Below are 24100 nucleotides of genomic sequence, written 5' to 3'. Positions count from 1 at the left end.
ATGTCAAGCTACCAGGCTACCTACAGCCTATAAGCATCCCTAAGTTTTCCCTACTCTAAAGTAGTTTATTATTTTAATATAAATTTATTAATATATAATATATTTTATTATATCCCTTCCAGATATAAGGTTAAAAGATCTATAATTATAAAATTCTAATTAATTTTTATTTAACTATTTTATTATATTATAACTTAATCTAGTTTAATTTAAGCTTTTCTTTAAGTTTTTTTATTCTTTTTATCTCTAAGTAAGTTAAAGCTTTATATTTCTTAAATTTAAGTTTAAGATTCTTATAGATTTTAATATACTTTAAATTAGATATATAATTTCTTAATTTTTTTAAAAATATATTAATTATTTTAAATAATAATAACTTTTCTTTAAAATAAAGATCTATTTTTATATAATTATAAATTTAATTATTAATAGTCATTTTTTCTTCTATTTATAGACTATTAGAATTATAAACTTAAATATTATATATAGTAATAAAGTATAATTACTTTATTTAAAGGTTATCTCTTAATTTAATAGGTTATATAATAGGTTAAGTGACTACTTTTAAGTAGTTTTACTTAATAGGTGTTTACTTATAAAGTAGAGCTAGAACTTTTAAGGGAATAATAGCTTTTATCTTTACTTATTTTAGCTAACTTATATTTATAGAAGGCTTAAGTTATATAGCGATCTTATATATAATACTTAATAACGTTAAGATTAAATAGTTTATAGTTTATAATAACTTTAACCTTTAATAAATTAATAATATTAACTTAAATAAATTAAATATAGTTTAATATATTAATATAAAAGGTATTTTTAATAATAAATAATATTATAAATAATTATAAAGTTATTATAAAAGATTTTATATAATAAACTTAATTAAATTAATTTTTAAAAATATATTATATTTTATTTTCTTAAAACTTTAACTATTTATTTTAATTTAATAATAAAATTAAAAATATGAATAATTTATATTTTATTATATTAATTATATAATAAAATTAAAATATATTATATATATATAAATATATTAAAATTAATTTTTAAAATATAAAATTAAAAATATTATAATTATAATTTTTAATTATTTTTTTAAATTATTTTTAAAATTTAAATTAATTTTAATTTTAAATTAATTCTTATATAAATTTATTTAATATATCTTTTAAATAAAATTAAATTTAAAATTTTAAATAAAAATTATAATTTTTAAATATTTAAAAATATATTATTTATTTTTATATAATTATAAATTTAAATATTTATAATTATTATAATTATTATAATATTATTAATAAATTAATATTAATATTAATAGTTTTTATAATATTAATATAATTAATTAATTATAATTATTAATTTTATAATAATTATAATAAATTAAAATTAATTATTTATATTTAATTATTTAAATTTATTAATTAAATTAATTTATATATAAATATTATTATTTATTTAAATTAATAAAAACTTTATATAAACTTTAAAAAATATTTATATTATTTATATTTAATTATCTTTATATACTTTTAAATAACTTTATATTTAATAAGAATAGAAATTTATATACCTTTAATTAAAAGATATATACTTATCTACTAACTAAAAAGTATAGAATATAAGATAACTTCTTTTTAAAAAACTAACTAAGGTAAAGAGAGCGAACCTTAAAGTGTGAAGTATAGTGGAGAGCTATAAATAGAGCTAATAAATATAACTTAAGTTCCTAAAAGACTAACTTACCCTATTTATAGTCCCTTAATTATAAAGACACCTTATTTATTAAAGTTATAAAGACTTTAAAGCTTTATACTCTAATTAATTAAATAATAAAGAGAGTATATACCTTTTAATTAAAGTTATATAAATTTTTATTCTTTATTTAATTTATAATAAATAAAAATAAAAATAATAAGTATATTATTATAAAGCTCCTATTAGAGCTTGGGTGTATTTATTTATTATTCTTCTAAATTATATCTTATTATTCATCTATTAACTTTACGGGTATCCAAATGTCTTGTCGCACAACCTGGTCCCAAGTTGCTTCACTATAGAATATCGTCCCTTATCATGTTTCTCCTTTCACAGATCCTACCTGGACAAATCGTCCGTAAGCTCTACTCCTCGCTACTTCCAACCATACTCTGCGACCCGACCGGTCTGATCTCATCATGAACATTCCTTCATGATTCTTTTCCTTTCATCTCGTCATTCGTCATCCCGCCAACCCGCCCTCATATCTCGTCTCTTATACCGACGTGGAAAGGGAGAAGTGGTCCAATATCTCCTTCGCTGTATTTATCCTCCTCGTTCCTTCCGCGCACGCCGAGCAGTATTCTCAAAGGGAAGCCCAATCAGAGAAGAAGAAGAAAGGCATGCAAGCAGGCTTGTTTGATTGAGGGGGGGTGGAAGATGGTCGAAGATTAGTGTTATTATACGACGAACTCCAGGTCGCTGACCTGACAAGCGGCCTGGGCCTAATACATGCAAAGCTTTGCGGATGTTGGCAGCCATCAGGCGGGCGACTTTCTTCTTCGTGGGGTTGGGGTATTTGATCTCGTGTTTTGTACATTTGGGGGGTTCATGGGGCTTTGCGGTGGTAGTGCCTCTCTGGCAAGAGGTTCGGGTCGCTCCCGGGAGGAGAGGACGGACGCTATTGGTGGCTGTTGACAAAGAAAACAGGAGATACACGACTTTTGATTTGTCTGGACAGGTTTGGAACATGGGGCAGCCCCAGAAGGCGACCGCTGTTTCCTTTCATCATCGCCTGGACGGAGCACGCGAGATGCGTGTGGTTTCCGTCCGGCGACTGCGGCGTGTATCTCGTGTCCTGCCACCAGAGCTCGCGGAGCCTGCATAATCGGGTGGCACGTTAGATTTGAAATAGTCATCCCTCTCCCTACCGGCACCCGATGCCGAGTACACAGTAGGAGGGCCCCGGTGGGCCTGAACCGGAGCATGGGATTGCGGAGGCCGCGTGTAAACGCTGGAGTAAGTGTAGTCTGAAGAGAACTCACTGGGGCTGCTGGCCGTGTACGAGTGCGACCAGTAGCTACTGCTCACGTCGCTTCTCGGCCGTGACGTCCGCTTCGCCTGCTCCTTGCGCTTCTTGTCTCGTCGAAGGCCCAGCAACAGGCCCAACGTGCCCAGGGCGCCGGCTCCCCACCATCCAGCATTGCTTGATTCTCTCCTCTTCTCTGATACACCAGACGCACGCCGGCTGTCCGCCGCTGACCTCGGCGGCCGTGCTGCGAACCAGCCGCCATGTGTGTCCCGCCTGGAATGGGCCGCGGCGCTGCCACCGCGCCTATAGCGCTCCTCTTCGACAATGATGGTCTCGCGGTCGCGGCTGCGAGACTTCCTCTTGCGCCCGGGGCCAAGGCCGAAGATGGCCAGCAGGCCGTGCCACAGGCCACGCATTATACAGCACGCACAGATGGCGAGTAGTATGACGACGCCGGCGATGACACCAATGACTATGCCGGCGATAGCACCGCCGCTCAGCCCATCCCCACCGGTGGTCACGGCAGTGCCATTGCCACTGCCCGTGGCCGTCGCGCTCTCCATGGTCCCTGTGGAGGTGGTCGTGCCGGTCCCGGTCGTGCCGCTAGTCACCCTGTATGGCGCGCTATACTGGGTGGTAATGGTGGTCCCACCCGTGGTGATGGTGGTCGGAAAGACGCCGCCGCCGCCGCCGCCGCCTCCGGCGGCTTCAGTGGTGGTGGGGCCGGGGCCCCCACCACACTGGCCGTTGGAGGCGCAGTACTGCCAGCTCGCACAGCAGATGGGGCCGCATGCGATCTGGCCCGAGCCGGCCGGAGGCACACAATCGGCACCGTTGTCTCCTGTTGTTGCAGGGTAGTAACTCGAGATGGTGCTGGTGTATGTGTCCGTCTCGGTCCAGGTGGTGGTGTATATACCAAAGCCACCGCCCAGGGCGGTGTCGGTGCACCCTGCGATTCCTGCATTGGTGGTGCAGGCTTGCCCTTGAGCGCAGCAATACTGGTTGTCCACGCCGCAGTATGTCGCGCAGCTGCGGTCAACCAGGAACCCGGAGCCCAGGACATCATGCAGGTCATCCCTCGGGTACGGGCCGGCATGCGCGAGCTGCGACGATGCGCTCAGACACAGCAGTAGGCTTCGTAATGATATGTTGGAGGGCAGCAGCAGACGGGGCCGCCGGTGAGCTGAGGAGACCATGATGATGATAATGATGGCTGGCCGAGATTGTCGCCGTGGCCGTGGCCGTGGCCGTCGAGGGCTTGCTTAGAGGCAAAAGAGCGCTGCAGATGGGCAGCCCCTCCTTGGTGGTGGCACCTCACGCCTCCAACGACAGCGGGTGATTGAGCCCAGGAATGTGCAGTCAGCAGTGAGAGCTGGCCAATGCCTGTGGGGGAGAGGCTTCGAGCCGTGCCGTGCCGTGTCTTGGAACCCACGAGGAGAGAACGGGGCTTGGGGCAGGAATGAAGCTGGGGCAAGTCGAGGCGTCGGATGATGATTTTGGGTTTGCAGGTGTCTGTGAGATTGCCCGGGGAGGTGTAGAGAGGCAGAAGACGGGCGAGGAAGAGGAGAAGGGCGAGGAAATGGCCGGGTATTGTCCGTATGGTGTGTGTGTACTCCGTATCTAGGGCCAAGGACTTTTATTAGGATGGCTGGCAAAGTCGCAGGTAGGGATTCCGAACGATTCCAGTACTCCTGCCTACCTAGGAGGTACTCAGGCAGGCGGGCAGGCAGGAGAGCAGGGTAATGACAAGCAGGCGCATAGGAAGGAAGCCATGTCAAAGCTGGGGTGTGAGCCAAAGTGGGATGGGAGCTTGTTTACCAGCCACCTCGGCCCCAGTCCCCAACCTCGCCCATTTCCAGCACCCACCGACGGCTCTTTCGTCACGGGGCAGGGCACCCCACCACAGGCACAGATACACAGTAGACGACGATGATATAGCCGCTGCACAATCAAACACCACCGCTAGCCCATACAGCTAGCCCATACAGCTAGCCCATACAGCTAGCCCACACAATGAGCCTGCTGTCCCGCCAACCAGGGAGCTGCCACCCCCACTGCCTGGGCAATAACCTCGGGTGACAGGGGTCGCTCAGCCTACCTACTGTCTACTACATAGACTAGTCTAGTAGGTAAGCAGTAAGTACCTAGGTACCTAGGTACCTAGATACTTGAGGTGTGCTCGCTCCAGAGCGAAACCTTAGAAAGCGCTTGTAGCCACGACCCGGGTGCTCACTGCTCCAGCCCAGTGTCGCCGATGCCATCGTGTGAGTTATATCCAGCTGTCCGCTATTCCGCCACAGCATCTGTGCAGTCAAAGGACAGCTCCACATGACAATGCGCCCCAGAGGCATACATTACGTTCTCTACGAGCACTCCCCACCGCCAGCTTTCAGCGCGAGGGGGGGGGGGGCACTCTCCCAGGGAGCGACAACTTCAGCACTGAGGACAGCCGCTGTCGGTGTCCCGGGGCTCGGGTGAGTTCCTAGGTAGTTGAGAGGTTTTGCTGCTTTGCTGCTCTGCTCAGCTCTGGTTTGGTCCAGAGGCTTGCCCCGTACCTCGGCCGCCGTCGACCTTGTCCCACAGGGCCGAGTAAGCTCGTCTCTACGCGGGAGCCGTGCCCTTCCAATACTTTGTCTCCACAAATGGCATCTTGGTCACCGTGGCCTTGCGCCTTCTGCCTCTGATGACAACATCAACCTCCGTGCCCGACTTGTGGAATCCGTCCTTGATATACCCCATTGCGATGTTCTTGCCAAGCGTGGGGCTGGGGCACCCGCTCGTGACCTGGCCGATCTTGTCGCCCTCCTTGCTCACAATCTCTGCCCCCTCTCTCGCCGGTGCGCCATCGACCACGAACCCTACCCTCCTCCGGTCGACACCTCGGCCGCCCTTGCTCTTGAGCACCAGCTGCTTTGAGATGAGCTCGGCGCCGTGGTAGCCCGCCTCGGCGCCCCTCCGCTCCTTTGGTATGATCCAGCCCAGCCCTCCCTCGACGGGGGTGGTTGTGTCATCCAGGTCGTGCCCGTACAGGCACATGCCCGCCTCCAGCCTCAGGCTGTCCCTGGCGCCCAGGCCGGCCAGCTGGAGCTTCTCCGGGCCCACCGCCAGCAGCGCCTCGGCCACAGCCACGGTCTCTTGGGCAGAAGGGACCGAGATCTCGAAACCATCCTCGCCGGTGTAGCCACCACGGCTGATCAGCACGGGGCTGGACACATCCATGCCCAGCAGCTTGATCTTGGCCGTAGTACAGCCGCCAAAGTACAGCCCCGTCAGGGCCACGGACTCTGGGTCCACGAGGACGGACTCCAGGATTCCGGCGCTCAGCGGGCCCTGCAGCGCGATGAGCCCCTTGTCGTCCTGTTTCTCGTGCTGGACGCTGCCCCGGAAGGATGCAAGCTGCGCGGCCAGGTAGGCGTCGTCCTTGGCGCGGCAGGCGGCGTTGGTGACGACATAGAAGCGGTCGGCTGCCAGCTTGGTGATGACGGTGTCGTCGACGATACCGCCCGTCTCGGGATGTAGGAGAGCGGAGAGGGTGCTCTTGTTCACCGGCAGGGCCTCAAGGTTGGAGGGTGTGACCGTCTGCAGGAAGGCGGCCGCGTCCGGCCCGCTAAAGATGCGCTGCACCATGTGCGAGACATCGAAGAGCGAGGCGTTGGTGCGGGTGAACTTGTGTGACTCGGAGACGGAGAGGCCAGAGTACTGCACGGGCATCTGGAAGCCGCCAAAGGGGACCATCTTTGCGCCGTGGGCCACATGAAGATCGTACAGGGCGGTCTTCTGAAGAGGAGGCTCGGACGAGTAGCCCCTGCGGCCGGGCCCCGGGGCGACCAGGCTCTCCCTTGGCCTGGTGGCTGCGGAATGCAATCTGTGGGGTGAGCTAGCCAGCGGTGGTGAGGGCCGCCACGAGGAGGAGCATGAGGACAGGGCGCGGCGCGACACTGAAGGTGAGTTGCTGACGCCAGCCTTTGCCCCGAGGCCGGGCTGGGGCCTGAATAGCAATGCTGTTCTCCTCATGTTGTGCGCTCGGCGTGCTCGTGGGATCGGGAAAAGTGGAAGCAGGAGAGGAGGAAAGGAGACACAAAGTCAAAAGAGGACGAAAACCCAGCCCAGCTGCCCAGATGGCCTGGTCCCCCGACACTCGTGTGCCACCGGCTATCACAGGCTTGCCGTCCCGGGCTTGTTGATACTAGTCAGGGCAATCGGGCGTCCCGCGGCCGATAACGGCCAACTGGCCGACAAACACCTTCCAGACAGCCCGCACAGCCCTTTCAAGCAAGTACCTAGGTACCTAGGTCTAGATACCTATTGTACCGTACACCCTAGGGTTTTTAAAAATCATCTCCACCTAATTATAATTTAGTGACGATTATAACTCCTAACGGTCCTTCCTTCTTTAATATTCTTTTTAAGTAAAAAAGAGGTTTTTAGGAAGAAAATTAGGTCTTAAAAAGTTTAATCTTTAAAATCCTTAAACTTTAAGCTTTTATTTTAATATAAAGATTAATTAAAAAAGAATTCCTCTTCTATTCCTCTTATAGTATTTTCTTTTAGAAGAGACCCTTAGCTAGCCCTCTACTTGCTTACTTATCTATCTAGCTCTTAGTTGGGTTCCTTCCCCCCTTAAGGGAAGAGGTCCTTTAGGCCCTTTAAAAGAAAAAAGGTAGTTTTAAAGGACCTTTTAGTTTTAAAGAAAATTTAATTTTAAAAAAAATACTAATATATCTTATAGTTATTATTAAAAAGTATTAATAAAGGAATAGTTTTAAGGTATTAAAGACTATTTAAAGTACTATTTTAAAGTAGAAGGGATAATCTAGAGACTATATTTAAAAACCCCTAGGGGAGCGCTATAGTAGGTACCTTGCCTACCTTAGGCACTCTATGCGGTCTGTATAGTAGCCAGTTTTGCTAAGGCCCTACTCGATGTGTGTGGCCTTCAACAATACATGCAGTGACGACAGGAATTCGAACATTCACCGTGTTGCCCGACCCGAAAACCCTTGTCATATATTCAGACATGTCCTGTCTTGGACGACCAGAGAGATCCGGTACAAAGACGACAAGCCCCGCTCAATGGCACGTACAAAAGTGACACGCATCTCATGTGTTCTCATCTGGGCCAGACTCTTTTCACAGATTTACAGCTTCCCGCCACGCCCCAGTTCTCCCTCCGGGACCGTGCGGGCCCTTTACAAAGGTAGAGGCTATCCGGCCCAACGTAGCCCCATGAAAACCACTGGCCCGGACCTGTAGGCCCGTCTCATGCGGCAGGGTCTTGAATGCGAATCGGTGGTCTCCGGGACTTGGTCCCATCAGCTGCTTGTCAACGTCATGCCAGCTGCTCAACTCGAAACCTCGAAAGCTCCGTGGACAACCATCGAGGATCCAGCCCACTCAACATGCCTGTCAGACAGCCCCGAGGCCTTGATTGGTGAGGTACCATGCATTTTTCTAGTTCTGCTCGCGGCTTCGTCATCGGCAAGAGGCACCAAGAGCACACCGTTCCATGCCATCTCTGAAAGCACTCCAATCACGCCCATCTTTGATCTGTCACGTCCCGCTCGGGAGGAATCAAGTCGTTGGGTCGCCATCATTCTGGCTAGGAGCAAAGCATCGATTCGTCAAATTTCCGATTCTTTTCCATTCCGTAGCGTTATGCTACTTGACATGCATGTGCCCCAAATTGATGAACCCCTTGCCACTCCGTGAACCCAGAAAAGCACAAAGAAATCGAGACCGAGGACCCTGGTCTCCATTTACGCTGCGTCCTCGACAACGTTGCCCTTCTCCGAGACGTACATACCATCAAGGAACTATCAACAAGGTCAGCCCACCACGATCACCCTCTGAAATAAACACCATCCAAGTAGGGCCCCCACCAGGGCGGAATCTTACCTTTCGGATATCCTTGTTTCGCACCCGGCAGATCTGCTGGATGTCTGCGGCGGACTGGGAGACGGCCTCGAGGGAGTTGCCGGACAGAACCAGCTCATCCTTCTGGGCCTTGGAGATCTCGACATCGACACCGGACTGCATGATGACTCTGCGGACGAGCTTCTCGCCGATGAAGTTCCTGTTCAAGCCGAGATAATCAGCCTCGATGTTCCATGTTTGCACCACGTCGCCTGCGATGGCATCTCGTGTGGCCCGCGTCCCGAATTCTCATGGTCGAGCCCCCCCGGGGGGCCGGAGGTGCCTTCTCTCCGCCAGGGGGGAGACCTCCAGCGCAGCACACTGTCAATTGATGGCGTCTGGCTTGAAAACGTACCGGATCTCGACCTCATAGACACCGTCCGAGTTCTTGTCCAGGTTGACGTTGATGGGGAAATGGGCGTAGACGTATCGCATCTTGTACTTGAAGCCTTTCGTGACACCGATGATCAGGTTGTTGATGAGGGTGCGGACGGTTCGGAGGGCGGCGACGTTCTTGCGGACACCATGGTGGATGTGGATGGCGATGACGTTCTTCTTGGGCGTCGAGAAGCTGACGGCGATGTGGGACAGGTCCTTGACCAGCTTGCCCCGGGGTCCCTCGACAGTGATCTGTCGGGCCTTGATCTGGACCTTGACTGTTTGTGGAGACAAAACCTCGTCAGCATTTGATACAACAGCCCGACCCATACATATTGTACGCCCGCCCAGCCAGCACCAGCGACTGCCAGTCAATTGTCAGGAACAGATCCCAGATGTGTCGCATCCCCGTGTGCTCCCGCTTGGGTGAGCAGAGGAGATCACAGCAGTCCGCGCATGCAAGGGTTCAAGAGCACCGAGGGCTAGCATGCCCGTGTCCCAACGGTCTGTTTCTCGGGCGTCGCGGTGTGTCGGGTTTTCCTCCTCTTTCCTGGCAACTGACGGCTCGCTTTGGCTCGCTTTGGCTCGCTTTGGCTGGGGTTGGGGCGTCGCAGAAGGTTAATCGTACCTCCCTCTGGGATCACCAGCGTCTCCTCGGAATGAATGTACTTCATCTTGCCGGTCGGTTCGGGGGTGGTGTGGCGAGATGGTTGTCGATGAGGGTATCTTCAAAGGGCCGCGAGCTTCTCTCTCCCGACTGCAATGCAACTTTTGAGAAACACCCACTGGGCCAAGCGAAATTCGTGCGCCTGCTGGGATTTGCCCCAGGCCGGAGCTTGGAATTACTTTGCGCCGCTGGTGTGGGGCCCACTTGGCGCGGCTCGGGCTGGTCCCGATAAGCGATAAGCAGCTCGAGGCTGTCCCGCCAGCCTGCCAGCCCGGTCTGCCTCCCACCTTCCCACCCACCCTTGCTTGGCACGACCTTGGGAGTGTCTACTATGTAGCAGTCTACCTACTCTACCTACAGTGGTGGGTAGGTAAGCAGGTATCTGTGGCAGGAAGCAGGCATGGTTCTGCGCATGTGTTCTGCTTCCCTGCTTACCCAAGGCATACACCACTACCACCTGCCTACCTTACCTATCTACCTAGGTACCTAGGATGCCCAATTCTAATAGATGAGAGGCATTCGGGCAGCTTGCATCTCCTAATCGGCGTCCGCCGTTGACGCTTGCACATGGAGCATTGTGGAGACTGGCTGTTTGGGCGTTCAGTGACCCTGGCATGCAGTTGCGTCTCGCGTTGGAGCCATGTGGCCCTCGACTTGGAGACGCGGCCACAGTAGCAAGGCTCCCCTCTCGTGTCGTGTGTAGGATAGATAGCAGACAACGCGCAGGCTTCTCATGTGGGCATGTGTGATGCAGACGTGCTTGTCTGTCTTGGTTGGTCCATGCGTTCGTTCCCTTCTCCAGCCGCGGTGTAAGAGCTCCCCTTATGCCCCTGGGCAGGTACGGAGTGCCGACCTGGGTACCTAGGTACCTAGGCAGTCTTCAGCGGGGAGCTCGGCCGGCAGTGACGCCTCGTCCGTCCGAGGAGTACGGAACAGTGCACTGCACCTATCAGGTACCTACGTGCTACCTACGTGCTACCTACCAGGAGCGATCGATCTGCACGTACTCGCCCACGACAACGGCCCATCCCACTTCCCCTGCCACGGCCACTCGCACGCGCAACCTCTCGTCTCCTCTCAACACCCCGACCTCAGCGCAACCATCGTCAGCGTCACCGTCGTCAGCGTCGACGCGCCGCCGCTCGTCAAGGCTCCCGACCCATTCCGCACACGACGCCTTCCCGCCAGACCAGCCCAGCGTCAGTCAAGCTGCCTAGCTCACGGGGCGCCGGCAACATGTCGTACTTCTTCGCGACGCCCGTCGACATCGACGTCGTCCTGGAGGATGCCGACGAGCGCGCCATGGTCGACGTGAAGCTGGACAAGAACCGCCGCGAGAAGGCACCGCTGTACATGGACGGGGAGTCGGTCAAGGGCGCCGTCACAGTCAGGCCAAAGGACGGCAAGCGCCTGGAGCACACCGGCGTCAAGGTCCAATTCATCGGCACGATAGGTATGCTGGCCCGCCTCCTGGAAGGCACAGGAGCACTCGGGGGCTTGTCCTCGCCTCGGAAGAGCCTCACCTGCTGACGCCGTCGCGCTGCAGAAATGTTCTTCGACCGCGGGAACCACTACGAATTTCTCTCCCTGGTCCAGGAGCTGGCCGCGCCCGGCGAGCTCCAGCACCCCCAGACCTACGACTTTAATTTCAAGAATGTCGAGAAACAGTACGAGTCCTACAACGGCATCAACGTCAAGCTGCGCTACTTCGTCCGCGTCACCGTCAGCCGCCGCATGGCAGATGTCATCCGCGAGAAAGACATATGGGTGTACTCTTACCGCATCCCGCCCGAGATGAACAGCAGCATCAAGATGGACGTCGGCATCGAGGACTGCCTTCACATCGAGTTCGAGTACTCCAAGAGCAAGTACCACTTGAAGGACGTCATAGTCGGGAGGATCTACTTCCTGCTAGTCCGCCTGAAGATCAAGCACATGGAGCTTAGCATTATCCGGCGCGAGACCACCGGCGCGGCGCCGAACCAATACAACGAGAGTGAGACGCTGGTGCGCTTCGAGGTGAGTGATGCTGCTGCCAGACAACGGCCTTCGCCCGCTGCGTATGCTAATTGGGTCCTGCCGTGGACAGATCATGGACGGCTCGCCATCAAGAGGAGAGACCATCCCGATCCGACTTTTCCTGGGCGGCTTCGATCTGACCCCAACGTTCCGCGACGTCAACAAGAAGTTCTCCACTAGATACTATCTGAGTCTGGTGCTCATTGACGAGGGTAAGTCGCCATCGTGCCCGGGAGAACCCCATCAGTCACACCGCTCCGGGGACCCTGACTGACCCGCGCGTGCTACCAGATGCGCGGAGATATTTCAAACAGTCAGAAATAATACTATACCGTCAGGCACCCGAGCTCGCAAATGGCGGCAGCGCCGAGGGAACAGCGCTACCGGCGCCGCCCCCCGAGAACGCGAGCAAGGTCGCGGCGGCTCATGCATGAGTCCTTGCGGGTACTCCGCACTTGGGACTCGCTCACCGAGTGTGGCGGCTCATGATTCTATCTAGTTCCCATTCAAAGCATTGTCACGGCGTTCTCGTACTATGATAGGTCTTGTTCAACGGGACTTCTTTCTTCCATATTGCATCAACTCCGACCAAGCACCTTGCCTTCGCGCCCTGGCCCGTAAAAACCTTCTCTTCCCGGCCCTTGGCACCGTGATGCAACTAGGCGCAACCACCCACACGAGGCATGGGCTTTCTCCCTCCTGTGCACTTCCCGTTTTGTGGACCGTTCGTGGATGCTGCCCCTGAACTTGGTGTCACTGTCGCGCTCGATGCAACTGTCTATCAGCTCATTCATGGCCACGGAGCCCTTTTGTTGGCTCGGCTCCTGATATTCATTTCTGCCCGCCTTTTCGGCATCATCACCCAGGCCCGAAATGCAGTTGTGCTGTGCTTGTGCCCCATGTGCCTCATAATCATACAGAGTCCGCACCGAATCTCGTCTTTGCTACCTAGCTGTTCTGCCTTTTTGTACGCTCATTGATCAATGACCATCACATCATCGTCCGCATCGTCCGCCATGAACCCAAACTGGTTATTCTGGATCGCCGCAATACGGTCCAGCTCGGTCTGATATTGCCTTCTGAGGTCCGAAAGAGTGACCACTTTCCTCCTCGGCTTAGTGGCGGCGGCCACAGTGTGGTCGGCTCCCCCTTCCTGCGCAACGCGGTCAGCCGAGTGTGCCTCCTCGACAGTGATCCAGGCTTGCTTGGGGTCGACGCAGCTCAGCGCATTGATCAGCAGCAGGAACTGTCTCGTCACCGCTGTATCTAGCACGTCGCCGCCGTTGAGGCTGTCGCCCTCCCCTGCCTGGCGCAGCTTCTGCAACCGGTCGTGGAGAACGGCCGCGGCGCCACGGTAGTCGTTGTGCGTGATGCGCCACGCGTACAGTATCTGGTGGTACGGGGTCCCACGGACAACGTCCGTTGTGCTCCTGCATTTCTGCTGTAGTATGGAGTCGACCTCCTCTTGCATCCCTGAGAATGGAAGCGCGGTCAGCTCTGACGTCTGGGCCGTCTCGCACATGCGCTCGACGAGCCTCTTCAGGCAAGACAGCTTCAGGGCGCGGTCTGGCATGGACAGAAGGGTCGCGTGTGCCATCTCAAATCGTGAGATAGATGTCGATGCCGCGAACAGGCGGCTGAGCATTTCAGCCCTCGTCCCCTTGGCGTCTGGGGCCTGGGCGAACTGTAGGGAGAGGCGGGCGAAGTCAATGACGTAGGAAAATGCCTTGTGTCGGTCATATAATGCGACTATGTGGGAGTAGTAGTTGGCAAGACCGCTGTTCAGAAGATTCTTCTCGGTCTCATCTAGCAGCCCACCAGTGTGCCGTTCTGTATGCTTCATCGGGACGCCTGATAGAGCGTTAGTGAGCGGGATTGCCCGCAGCCTGGCTCTGGAGGACTTACTCATTCCAACCGCTGCTTTCGTGAAGTGGAGTGCGGCCGCGGTATAATCTTTGAGCGACAAGAAGACGCGGCCTTGGATGTAGACAGGGAACGGGTCTTGCCCACAAAACCTCGTCAGTTCTAGCGCTAAATCTGGCCGGTCCGCCTTCAGCAGTGAACACTGTATCAGCTCCGGAGACAGCTCAATGCCGCTGTCTGGCGCACAGATATCGATGACTACATCCGCCAGGCTTGATGCCAAAGGCTGACCGTCAACATCCACAAGCCCGAGCAAGTGGCTGATAATGACTTCGAAGACGGTGATTGTCCGCGTGTCATCTGGCCGTTTTGCAACTGTTGGCGAACCGTTAGATCGCTCCGGTTTCAGAGCAGGAACGCTGATCTCTGTCTTGACTAGCCACCTGAGGAAATCGAGGCGTTTCAGGGCTTCGATGAGCTGGCGGTAGACATAGCCGACATCGAGTCTGGAGTGAAGTGCGCTTTCTTCGTGATCTTCATCATACTCATACTCCATGTGAACCAGGAGGAGCAGCTGGCTAAGCAGAACCTGCCACTGCAACCGTGCAGTCTCCTGGACCGACTTGACAACAACCTTCCTGCCGAATTCTGTGAGTGGATGTCGCACATCCCGCGACCGAGTCTCCTCGTTTGCCGCGAAAAGATCAATGAGCTGTCGGTACAGCTCCTGTGTGACGATCCTGAAGTCACTCCCTAGGCTCTCGACGACTTGAGCGGCGTCCTCTTCGGAGATCCCTCGCCATGACGCTGAATGATCGAAAAAGCGCTGTATCCTCTCCATATCCGTGTCCGGCGACGCCTCGAACAACTCCAACCGCAGGGCGGCCTCAGCTTGCTGCATAATACTGTCTGAGAAGTCATCGACAAGGTCCAGTCCAGCGGATACTAGGGCCGCGACATTCTCGTTGTTTATATCTATGGAGCCCTGGGACTTGTGGTAAATCTGGTCGAGAGTTGAGCAGGGGTGAACAGCCGCGACTAGGTCAGCACAAAGCACCCAGGCCATGCCCGAGTTGTGGTCGAGAGCCAGTGAGAGTGCCTCGCCACGTTGCTTGTCCAGCTCCAAGACCAGGCGATAGAATCGGCGCCACGAGACCTGACTGTGTGATCGGAACTGGTCGAAGTCCATCTCGCCGCTTGCAAGCCTGTCAAGAGTAGCTGCTGAGCCTAAAACTGAGCATACTGCCTCGACCAGGCCCTTCCCATTCCGGGAGGTGGCTTCCTTGGACCCCAGCCCTCGCTCATACATGGCGAGGGCAGCCTCGAGCGTGGCCTTGGAGAATCGCCCGGGGTAGAACAACGTCTGGAGCCACTTCTCCGTGGCGTCGGTAGGGTCGCCGGGGTTCGATGACTCGGCGGTTGGTTGTTCGTTATCGATGTAGACAGACATCCACCCGGACATCCAGACATCTTCGGAGTCAGAGGCGCGAAACTCGAGCTTTTGGACTCGGTAGGTAAGGTTGTTCTTGGTCAGTATCCAGAGGTGGAAGGCCTGGCCGGTAGGTTGCGCCACACCAAAGTCCGCCAGGGTCCACACATCTCCTGAGGAGAGACCGGGGGGCCTGAGTTGCTGGTCCGGGAACATGTCATGGACAAATATGGTCGTGTCATCTTGGGTCTCCACCTTCCAAAACTTGAACTCGTTGGCAACCGGGGAGTAAGTCACCAAGGTACGCCTGCCTTCAGCCTGACCGACAATGCGGACTAGATTATGGCATCCCGGGTCGATGATCCACTTTCCAATCTCTTGCGGGTTGCGCTCCACGCCCAGCATGTCCGCTGTGTACAGGATGGCGCCTGAGCGGACGTTCCAGATGCGCAAACGGTGATCTAAACAGACCGAGAACAGGAACTGGGCGTAGTCCACGCCCAAGGAGTCTGTGACCACGGAGGTGGCGGCACTTAGTTCCATGTTTGCCTTGCCGTGCTTTATGGTGTGGCCGCCCTGGAACGGTAGGGGCAGAAGGCTGCGAAAGCTCGTTGCCCAGCCCTGAGCACTGAAGTTGGTCTCCTTCCATGGCTGGCCGTTGACTAGTTTCGAGGGATACGTCAGCCGGGGTGATGCCCGTGTTACAACAAGAGATGCCATACCATTGTGAGCGCGGTCCCTGTCGAACCTGATCAGGCCGCCGTCATGGAAGGTGACGACCACCTGGTGGGCGCTGATGGCGGCCAGGCGGTGGGGATGCTTGAAGCTGAAGGTGCCGGCCAAATGGGTCTTGCAGGCGTCGCCAATCCCATTGTCGGTAGCGGAGCGCCTTCGGAAGTGATCGGGCCGCAGGACTATGGTGAAGAGATGGTTGGTGTGGTCGAGGGCGAAGATGGTAAGGGCGTCGTGCTCAGGAGCGTCGGCAAGGGCGATGCATGAAGGTCGTAGGGGGTTGGGGAAACGCAGGTGCAAGATGAGGTTCGCGTCGGGGGCGGTCTGCTGTTTGGAGACGTCGGCGGCACGGATGCTCAGGACGGTGCCGTCCTCGAGGACGCGCCAGAGGAAGCTGCGGGGCGAGGTGTGGTGCTTCCTGTGGTATACGGATGCCGCGGTTGCCAAGTTCCTAGAGCGATATACCCTCTCATCGTCGCCATACCTGTCGGGCCCGAGGGAACGGCGGTCTCTGGACCTGGTAGGCGCAGGAAGCCTGATGTGGACGATGGACGCGTTGGAGGCAGGCTCCAGACTGACGCGAGTCTCCTTGTAGAGGATTGGCGGCTCGGGGTCCATCATGAAAGCTGCCTCCTGCGTTCGAAGAGTCCAAGCAGAGCAGAGTCCAACGGGCGGCTGGCTACGTCCAGACGGGCGACAGAGGGCCGGGGTTGCTTGGGGTGGGAGCTGTGTCGAAGTGTCGGCGCGTTGACGCGGTTTCTAGTGCTGCTGAGGCTGGCAGAATTTCTGCCCGCCGGGGCCCGCCAACCATCGACCCCTGCAACTCTTGCAGCCAGGTGCCTACCTATCTGAATAGGTAGATGCCTAGCCGGGCTTCTAGATAGGTAGGTACCTGTGGGCACGGAGCACCTAGCCTAGGTGTACTGTGTACAGCACGTGCGTAGCACAGCAGCACTCCCTTGGAATCCAAATTGCCGCCCGGACGGCATGACCAAATGCTACATCTACAATTGCTGGCAGCCACAGATGGACTTGCTCCTCGTGCCTGGGGTCCTGAGGTCCTCGCCAACTGACGATGCTGGGCGTCTGACTGACGAGACTTGGGTGACCACACCGCTGGCGTCCTCATACCCCAGCCATGAGAAGCGGCCTGTGAGGAGTCGGAAGGTCGAGAGGACGCAACCACGCCCCCTCAAAAAAAAAAAAAAAAAAACTGATGGACTAATGAGACGTGCTGTCGCCGGCTTAAAACCATAGGAGGTCGTCACTGCGAAAGTGCTACAACCACCCTCAAACATACGGCTGTGTCAATCTTGCAACTCTCCCCTTCCAAGAGGGCAAAGACACCGAGCCATATGTGTGGGCCAGGGCGTTCTATGAAGCGGTTGCATATGAATGTTGAGGCAAGGGAGAGGAAAAGCCGTTGTCGAGAGATGGACTGGAAGGGATTTTTTAGCCTTCTGCAAGCATGACGCACGGACCAAGCCAGGTGGGGCGGCGGGGGATGACATGACGGGGGGAATGACGGGAGTGTGTGACGTGACGTGACAGCTGGGCAGCTGGGCTGCCGCAACCGCATTGTCGCTAACATTCTTTTCTTCCAGTCGCGTGCTCACACAGGTTCTCGCATACGAATCGTGCAGAGCTTGGCCGTGTTTGGAGCCAAGGTTGAGGATGCCAACACGTGTGGGAATGGTCCACGGGCATTGGCCCGAGACGGGATCTAGGGAATCCCAGTGCTGATGTATGTGGTTGCGGGTGGTTCAGCCTTGCGGGTAGCGCGGTGCGGCACGAGGCCAGGTGGCAGCTACCTACTACATAGGTATGTAGTAGGTACCCAGCTACCCAGCTACCGGGGGCTCCGGGACTGGACGCTGGCCACGCAGTCAGTCACGATCCGCGGTCAACAAGTTTCGTGTTCCTCGAAGCCGGATGACTGGGTCAGACAGCCAGGGCATCTGGGTCGATACGGAGTATGCGGAATACTATGTAGTACCTTGGGGTGCGTGCGTGCTTGTGCATGTCTGCCTCTTTTTCTGTTGCCCCACATTTCTTTGCCTCTCCACAGACTGTCGTCTGTCCATATGTATGTGTATACATGTGTATGTATACATACACACACACACACACACACATATATATATACATATTCCTTCCTCCTTCTCGCTCGCTCGTTGGGCGACTTTTCTCACCTCGAAACATCGCCGTCCATCTGGACTCCTCGACCGAGACGTCTACTTCCAAGGTTTGGGCGGTTGGCTGGATCTGCCGGGCGGGATCCCCTAAGCCCTGACCACACACCAGTGACGTATCACCTCGCTTGTAAGCTGCCGTCACTGCCGTCCGCACACCGTCTTGGGTCTCGGCCTCGCAGCCTCCTCCAGCCTTATTCAGGTACCAAAGTAGGCCACCGACTAGGCTGTCAGGCTGCGAGTGGACAGCACATCCCGCACGGGTTTTTGGTGGCTTTTGGGTGGCTTTTTTTGGTTTTTTCGGGAAGGGGGGATTTCTTCATTTTGTCCCTGTCTCTAACAGCTGGTGGCCCGAGTCTCGACCGGCACATTCAAAAGACGTGCCTTCTCCTCGACCACGCCTCAGTTCCTCCAGGTCTAACAGGGTCCTCTGACCGACTGACTGTGTGGCCCTCGGTCGGCCTTACTGACAGCATCATTTTTAATTCTACCCTCTTCTCACCGTATATCATACATCATCCAGCACTGCGATGTCTCGCTCGGCATAATCCTAGGAGCCACAACACCTATGCATCTCTCCCCCCCACCTTTTTTTTTTCGAACATACTAAGTACCTTTCACGAGCCCTGACTCCGACTCTGCTCTCGCTTCCGACCTTGCCTCGGGCCCTCCCTCCGCGCCAGGTCACAGCCCCAGAATGGTCTACGGCGTCATGCTATTTGTTCCAGTCCTGACACACCTGTGCGCTGGCGTCATCGCTGCGCCCGCCCCGGCAACACCTCAGCTGCCCCTTGCAGCTGGCGCACTCGCGCAGCACCCACTGGGCGACATACCACCGCCGCCGCCGCCGCCAATTACAGAAGAGACGAAGGCTGCCCAGTCCAGAAAGCTGCATGGCCGGTTCCTGCACATCACAGGTAAGTCCCCGAGAGTTGAAGAACTGCCGCCCTGACACTGATCGCCTTCTAGACTTCCACCCTGACGAATTCTACAAAGTCCACACCTCCACCGCTCAGGGCCGTGCCTGCCATAGTGGCAAGGGCCCTGCAGGAACATACGGCGCCGAGACCTCGGACTGCGACACTCCCCTATCCCTCGTCAATGCCACATTTGACTGGATAGTCACCTCCAAACTCCGCGACGAGATCGATTTCGTCATTTGGACCGGCGACAGTGCCCGCCACGATTCTGACGAGGACATACCAAGGTCGCCCGCTCAAGTCCTCGGCACGAACCGCCTGCTGGCCAACAAGTTCGCCGAGACCTTTTCCGACGACAAAAACGGCGTCAACGTGCCAGTTATCCCCACCTTTGGCAACAATGACATCCTGCCACATAATGTCCTCATGCCCGGGCCCAACAAGTGGCTGAGGTACTACACCGACATCTGGCATCACTTCATCCCCGAGGAGCAGCGCCACAGCTTTGAGTTTGGAGGCTGGTTCTACGTCGAGGTCATCCCGAACAGGCTCGCAGTCTTCAGCCTCAACACGCTGTACTTCTTCGACAGGAATGCCGGCGTTGACGATTGTGTCAAGCCATCCGAGCCTGGCTTCAAGCACATGGAGTGGCTGAGGGTTCAACTGCAGTTCATGCGGGATCGCGGCATGAAAGCTATCCTCATGGGCCACGTGCCACCAGCTCGGACCGACAGCAAAATGCTCTGGGATGAGACCTGCTGGCAGAAATACACCCTATGGCTGAAACAGTACCGCGACGTTGTCATCAGTGGTCTCTACGGCCACATGAACATTGACCACTTTGTCCTCATGGACACAAGCGAGATCGACATTCGGCCCGCCGAGGTCCAGTATGAGATCGAGGGCGGGGATGGGGACCAGGATGGAGATGAACTCATTTCTGATCGTGAGAACCTCGAGGATGAGGTCTCGTTGCAGTCAGCCACCGATTACCTCGAGGAACTTCGTGAGGGGTGGGCCAAGCTACCAAACCCAAACCGGCCTAAAACTCTAGACTTCGAATCGAAAAGTAACAGGAGCAACAAGAACAGCAACAAGAAGGAGGAGGAGGAGGAGGAGGAGAAGAAGAAGAAGAAGAAGAAGGGCAAGAATGGTAAGGGCAAGGGCAAGCTTGACAGCGAATGGGCCGAGCGATACCACTTGGCCCTTGTCAGCCCGAGCATCGTGCCAAACTACTTCCCAACACTCCGAGTGTTCGACTACAACATCACCGGGCTTGAGGACGCAGTGACATGGGCGGACTACACCAAGAGATTACCGACGGCCCCCCATGAGTATGACCCGGAGGACATGACCGGCACGGAGCTGGAACTTCGCGGTTTGGACGATGATGTTGAGACGAGCAGATACAAGGGCAAGAAGCCGAAGAGGCCAAAGGGCGACAAAAAGAAAAAGAAGGGAAAGAAGCACAAGGACCCCAACCTGGTCGTCCCTGAGCCCCCCTCCAAGTCATCGCCCCCGGGACCTGCGTACTCACCACAGTCACTGACCCTCACTGGCTACAAGCAATACTACGCGAACCTAACTTATATCAACAATGATATCGCGCCACAGTCCAAGGATGTTGATATTGAAAAGTGGCGCAAAGGCAAGCACGGCAACAAGGTGCCAAAGAACAAGAGACCCAAGCCTCGGGAGTTCCAGTTTGACATAGAGTACACGACGTACGACGACAAGCTCTACAACCTGACCGACCTGACGGTCAGGAGTTTTGTTGAGCTGGCGTACCGGATGGGCAAAACTGCAAAGACCAAGACTACTGAACTGCTCCTGCCTGGTGGCGACCTCGCTGGCAACCTGGAAGATTTTGATGTTGAAGAGCGTGGGGATCTTGTCATCAATGAAGACAGCCACGACTCGGCCGAACAGTATGACGAAGAGGGCACCGACAGGCCTGAACCCGGTGGCGTAGAAACCGAGAAGAAGAGGAAGAAGAAGGAAAAGAAGAAGAAAAAGGGCAGGAAGCCCAACAAGATCTGGCTTCACTTCCTCAGGCACGCATTTGTCAGCACGGTTGATGACGACGAACTGAAGGACAAGTTCTCCTAGATTGAGAGTACCGGCGGCACAACAGCGGCCTTGGTGCCCCACGCGGAGCAAGGATGACAGCATCGATGGCGTTTCTTCAAGCATTGGGATGGGCGTTTGGATGTGCTTCTCGGTTCAACGGGTCAGACTCGTGAACGAGCCCCGTGGGGGACCGGGGCGGGCGGGCGCCTGGGAGCCTAGATGACGAATTTCAACACAATTCAGGCATAGCTGTAGATATTCATGGAATGTGAGTTATCTGGGACATGAGGGGCTTTTACAGCCTTGTGGGCGGGCAACCTAGCGATGGGAGCCCCGTGGAAGTTGCGCGCCATACCTATTAGATACCCCTTAACTACCTAGCAGGCATAGACAGCGTGTTTTCAGGCATATCGGACATGGTGCAGTATATGTTTGGAAGCCAGGTCTTGAACGAGCAGACGAAGATGAGAAGATACACGAAGCATGAGGGTGTGGGGCACTGCAACAGTGCACGCGGCCATGGCGACTCCTGACGTGCAGACTCCAGGCGCGAAAGAGTGGGATGCCGGGCCGGGGGTGGACGTCCCAAAACAACCCCTGCCGAGCGGCAAGGAAGCTGTGTTGTCAAGGCGACTTCCCCGCCATTGATTTATTTGGCGTGAACCCCTCCGGGCGTAGAGCCAACGCCCCCGACTCCCAACTCACGAGTGACTGGCGGCACGGGACTCTGAATCCTCGGTCTCGAGACCTCTTTCGCTCAACTTGACTTCCCGCTTCCGGCAGCCCTGCGGCACGAGGCGGAATCTCGACAGGCTCACACCCTCGGCCCCGTCACTGCCCCTCTGCTGAACCCGCAAGGCAGCACGCTGGCATCGAGCCGGGTAAGCAATCCTCTGCGGCCACCCACAACTGCATGCAGCCTGGACGCTGAACTAACGTCGGGCCTGCCTTGTAGTCGATCGAGAACCCGCCCCTTCATCAGAGCAGCAGAGCAACACCAACAACACCAACAACACCGTCAGCATGTCGCAATTCCTGCAAGACCTATGGGAGTCCATATTCATCCCCGGGCCCACACCATCGCTCCTGATCGCGACCAATGTCACCTTCGCATGCCTACAGGTTGTTCTCTTTGCCTTGCTACTCGCGACCTACAGCATCCACTTCATCGTCCTATCATTCCTGAGCGGTGGCCTCTGGTACGCCATCAACTGGTTCGCGCGGGAGCTGCAGGCAAACCATGACCGGGAGGTGGCGGAGAAAGCGCAGGCCGCCCACAGGACGCCTGCCGAGAGTGAGACCGAGGTGGAGACGGCGCTGAAGAGAAGCAAGACCAAGGACCAGCCCGGCCCGGCAACGAGCAGGGACGTCGAGGTACAGGGGCCCGGCGCCGGCGAGGTGAAGCCGCGCCAGTCGCAGCAGTCGCAGCAGTCGCAGCAGTCACAGGGTAGCAAGTCGAGCGCAAGCACCGAGGACGAGTGGGAGAAGGTCTCGGAGTACGAGAGCGACAAGACCAAGTGAGCGGGCCAGAGTGATCGGAGCAACGGGGCCGGCTGGGATGGTCCCGCTGGTGGCCGAGACGCGATGGACTTTGGATTGGGGCCTTGGACGGACAAGACTGGCCTGGGACAGCACACGGCCCTTGCAACCACCAGGTTATCTTCTCTGCGCCCCTTTGTACATAGAAACAATACTCCCGTCTCTGTCCGAATGGCATTTGGCTGGGCTACTTGTGAAGGACCTTACTTGGTGTGCACCTGTCAGACAGTCCGAAGTATCTGCAAAGTAGCTAGGTCATCACATGACTCCAGACATGGTCCGTGCCCGCCCGCCTGCCTCTGAATTTGGAGCTCTCGGGTCGCGTCTCTGGCTTCCAGTCATTGCCCAGGCAGCCTTGCTCGCGACCATTTCAACACCCGGTAACAAGCAGTCAACAGGCGAGGTGTCTTGTCCCAACCGCCCACCCCAAGATGAAGCTCGTCAGGTAAGCTCTTCCCATGCCCTCCGTTCTCTTCTTGTCTCCATCCTCTGCACCGTTTGTGCTGAACCAGCTGCCTCAAGCATCGCGAACCGACCGTGCCATACCTCGAGGCTAATCATGGACCCCATGCTAGATTTTTGATGAAATGCGCCAACGAGACGGTGACAATCGAGCTCAAGAATGGTAGTTCTCCCAGCCCCCCCCCCCGGGGGGGCGCGCGCCGTGGTGGCTGCATTGGATGTCGATGCTGATCTGTCTTGCTCAGGCACCATCGTCCACGGCACAATCACGTCCGTCTCCCCACAAATGAACACGGCTCTGCGCAACGTAAAGATGACCCCCAAGGGTCAGGACCCGGTCCAGCTCGATGCCATGAACATCAGGGGCTCTACCGTCCGGTACTACATCCTGCCCGACTCCTTGCCGCTTGATACGCTGCTCATCGACGACGCGCCAAAACCGAAGAACAAGGCGCGCAAGGAGGCCGATCGTGGAGCAGGTGGTGGCATGCGCGGAGGCCGCGGCGGAAGGGGCGGCGGTCGCGGGAGAGGGGGAGGCCGCGGCCGGGGCTTTGGCCGGGGGCGGTAGGTGGAAGGTAATCTTGTCTAGACCGAGCCGTCCGTGCGACAAACGGAGTTGGCGGGTCGGGAAAAGGTCAGGCGCGCAGGGGCCCGGCGCGTGGCCTCATCAATGGTTGCCAGAGCTGGGCCAAGCTCATGCGACGTGGGCATGGCATCTCGGGCCGACTGCCACCCCTGCATTCCTGTACACGGCGAACAACCCGACTTTGACAGGCACCAAGGTGGCTTTAATTCGCTGGGTACGGGTCATGTTTTGCCGGTGGTCCGGCGCCTCTTCCCGGCGTGGGCGACGGAGAGCAGGGAGATTGAACTCATCAGGGCAATCACGCAGCGTCG

General features: G+C 54.1%; 8 protein-coding genes across 8 annotated transcripts; 4 read left to right on the top strand and 4 right to left on the bottom strand.

Annotated features, from left to right (window-relative positions):
* Positions 1-2775: 2775 nt before the first annotated feature.
* Positions 2776-4215, bottom strand: KVR01_010995 (uncharacterized protein; the record flags this gene model as incomplete). The annotated part of the gene is made up of 1 exon (XM_044794869.1): positions 2776-4215. One exon carries the CDS (start codon positions 4213-4215, stop codon positions 2776-2778), a length of 1440 nt encoding a protein of 479 aa, XP_044640142.1.
* Positions 4216-5620: 1405 nt separating this feature from the next.
* Positions 5621-7033, bottom strand: KVR01_011049 (glycine decarboxylase subunit T; the record flags this gene model as incomplete). Its single annotated transcript, XM_044783620.1, has 1 exon — positions 5621-7033. One exon carries the CDS (start codon positions 7031-7033, stop codon positions 5621-5623), a length of 1413 nt encoding a protein of 470 aa, XP_044640196.1.
* A 745-nt stretch (positions 7034-7778) lies between these two features.
* On the bottom strand, positions 7779-10113 carry KVR01_010857 (uncharacterized protein). Its single transcript, XM_044790479.1, has 4 exons — positions 9939-10113; positions 9288-9588; positions 8915-9092; positions 7779-8832 (listed from the first exon to the last, which is right to left on the bottom strand). Exons 1-4 carry the CDS (start codon positions 9982-9984, stop codon positions 8776-8778), a joined length of 582 nt encoding a protein of 193 aa, XP_044640004.1. The 5' UTR covers positions 9985-10113; the 3' UTR covers positions 7779-8775.
* A 1100-nt stretch (positions 10114-11213) lies between these two features.
* Positions 11214-12430, top strand: KVR01_011101 (retromer subunit PEP8; the record flags this gene model as incomplete). Its single annotated transcript, XM_044781591.1, has 4 exons — positions 11214-11430; positions 11524-11996; positions 12067-12208; positions 12288-12430. 4 exons carry the CDS (start codon positions 11214-11216, stop codon positions 12428-12430), a joined length of 975 nt encoding a protein of 324 aa, XP_044640248.1.
* Positions 12431-12969: 539 nt separating this feature from the next.
* On the bottom strand, positions 12970-16638 carry KVR01_010822 (uncharacterized protein; the record flags this gene model as incomplete). The annotated part of the gene is made up of 3 exons (XM_044791808.1): positions 12970-13847; positions 13902-15950; positions 16011-16638. 3 exons carry the CDS (start codon positions 16636-16638, stop codon positions 12970-12972), a joined length of 3555 nt encoding a protein of 1184 aa, XP_044639969.1.
* Positions 16639-18909: 2271 nt separating this feature from the next.
* Positions 18910-21241, top strand: KVR01_010992 (endopolyphosphatase; the record flags this gene model as incomplete). Its single annotated transcript, XM_044790568.1, has 2 exons — positions 18910-19129; positions 19182-21241. The coding sequence occupies 2 exons, from the start codon at positions 18910-18912 to the stop codon at positions 21239-21241; spliced, it is 2280 nt and encodes a 759-aa protein (XP_044640139.1).
* A 984-nt stretch (positions 21242-22225) lies between these two features.
* KVR01_010940 (uncharacterized protein) lies at positions 22226-22723 on the top strand (the record flags this gene model as incomplete). The annotated part of the gene is made up of 1 exon (XM_044790207.1): positions 22226-22723. The coding sequence occupies one exon, from the start codon at positions 22226-22228 to the stop codon at positions 22721-22723; it is 498 nt and encodes a 165-aa protein (XP_044640087.1).
* A 449-nt stretch (positions 22724-23172) lies between these two features.
* Positions 23173-23771, top strand: KVR01_011029 (mRNA splicing protein SMD1; the record flags this gene model as incomplete). The annotated part of the gene is made up of 3 exons (XM_044785298.1): positions 23173-23186; positions 23317-23366; positions 23449-23771. The coding sequence occupies 3 exons, from the start codon at positions 23173-23175 to the stop codon at positions 23769-23771; spliced, it is 387 nt and encodes a 128-aa protein (XP_044640176.1).
* Positions 23772-24100: the final 329 nt, after the last annotated feature.

Source organism: Diaporthe batatas, assembly GCF_019321695.1.
Source record: "Diaporthe batatas strain CRI 302-4 chromosome Unknown Contig00014, whole genome shotgun sequence".
NCBI classification, from domain to species: domain Eukaryota; kingdom Fungi; phylum Ascomycota; class Sordariomycetes; order Diaporthales; family Diaporthaceae; genus Diaporthe; species Diaporthe batatas.
This window is presented reverse-complemented; position numbering and strand designations above follow the sequence as displayed.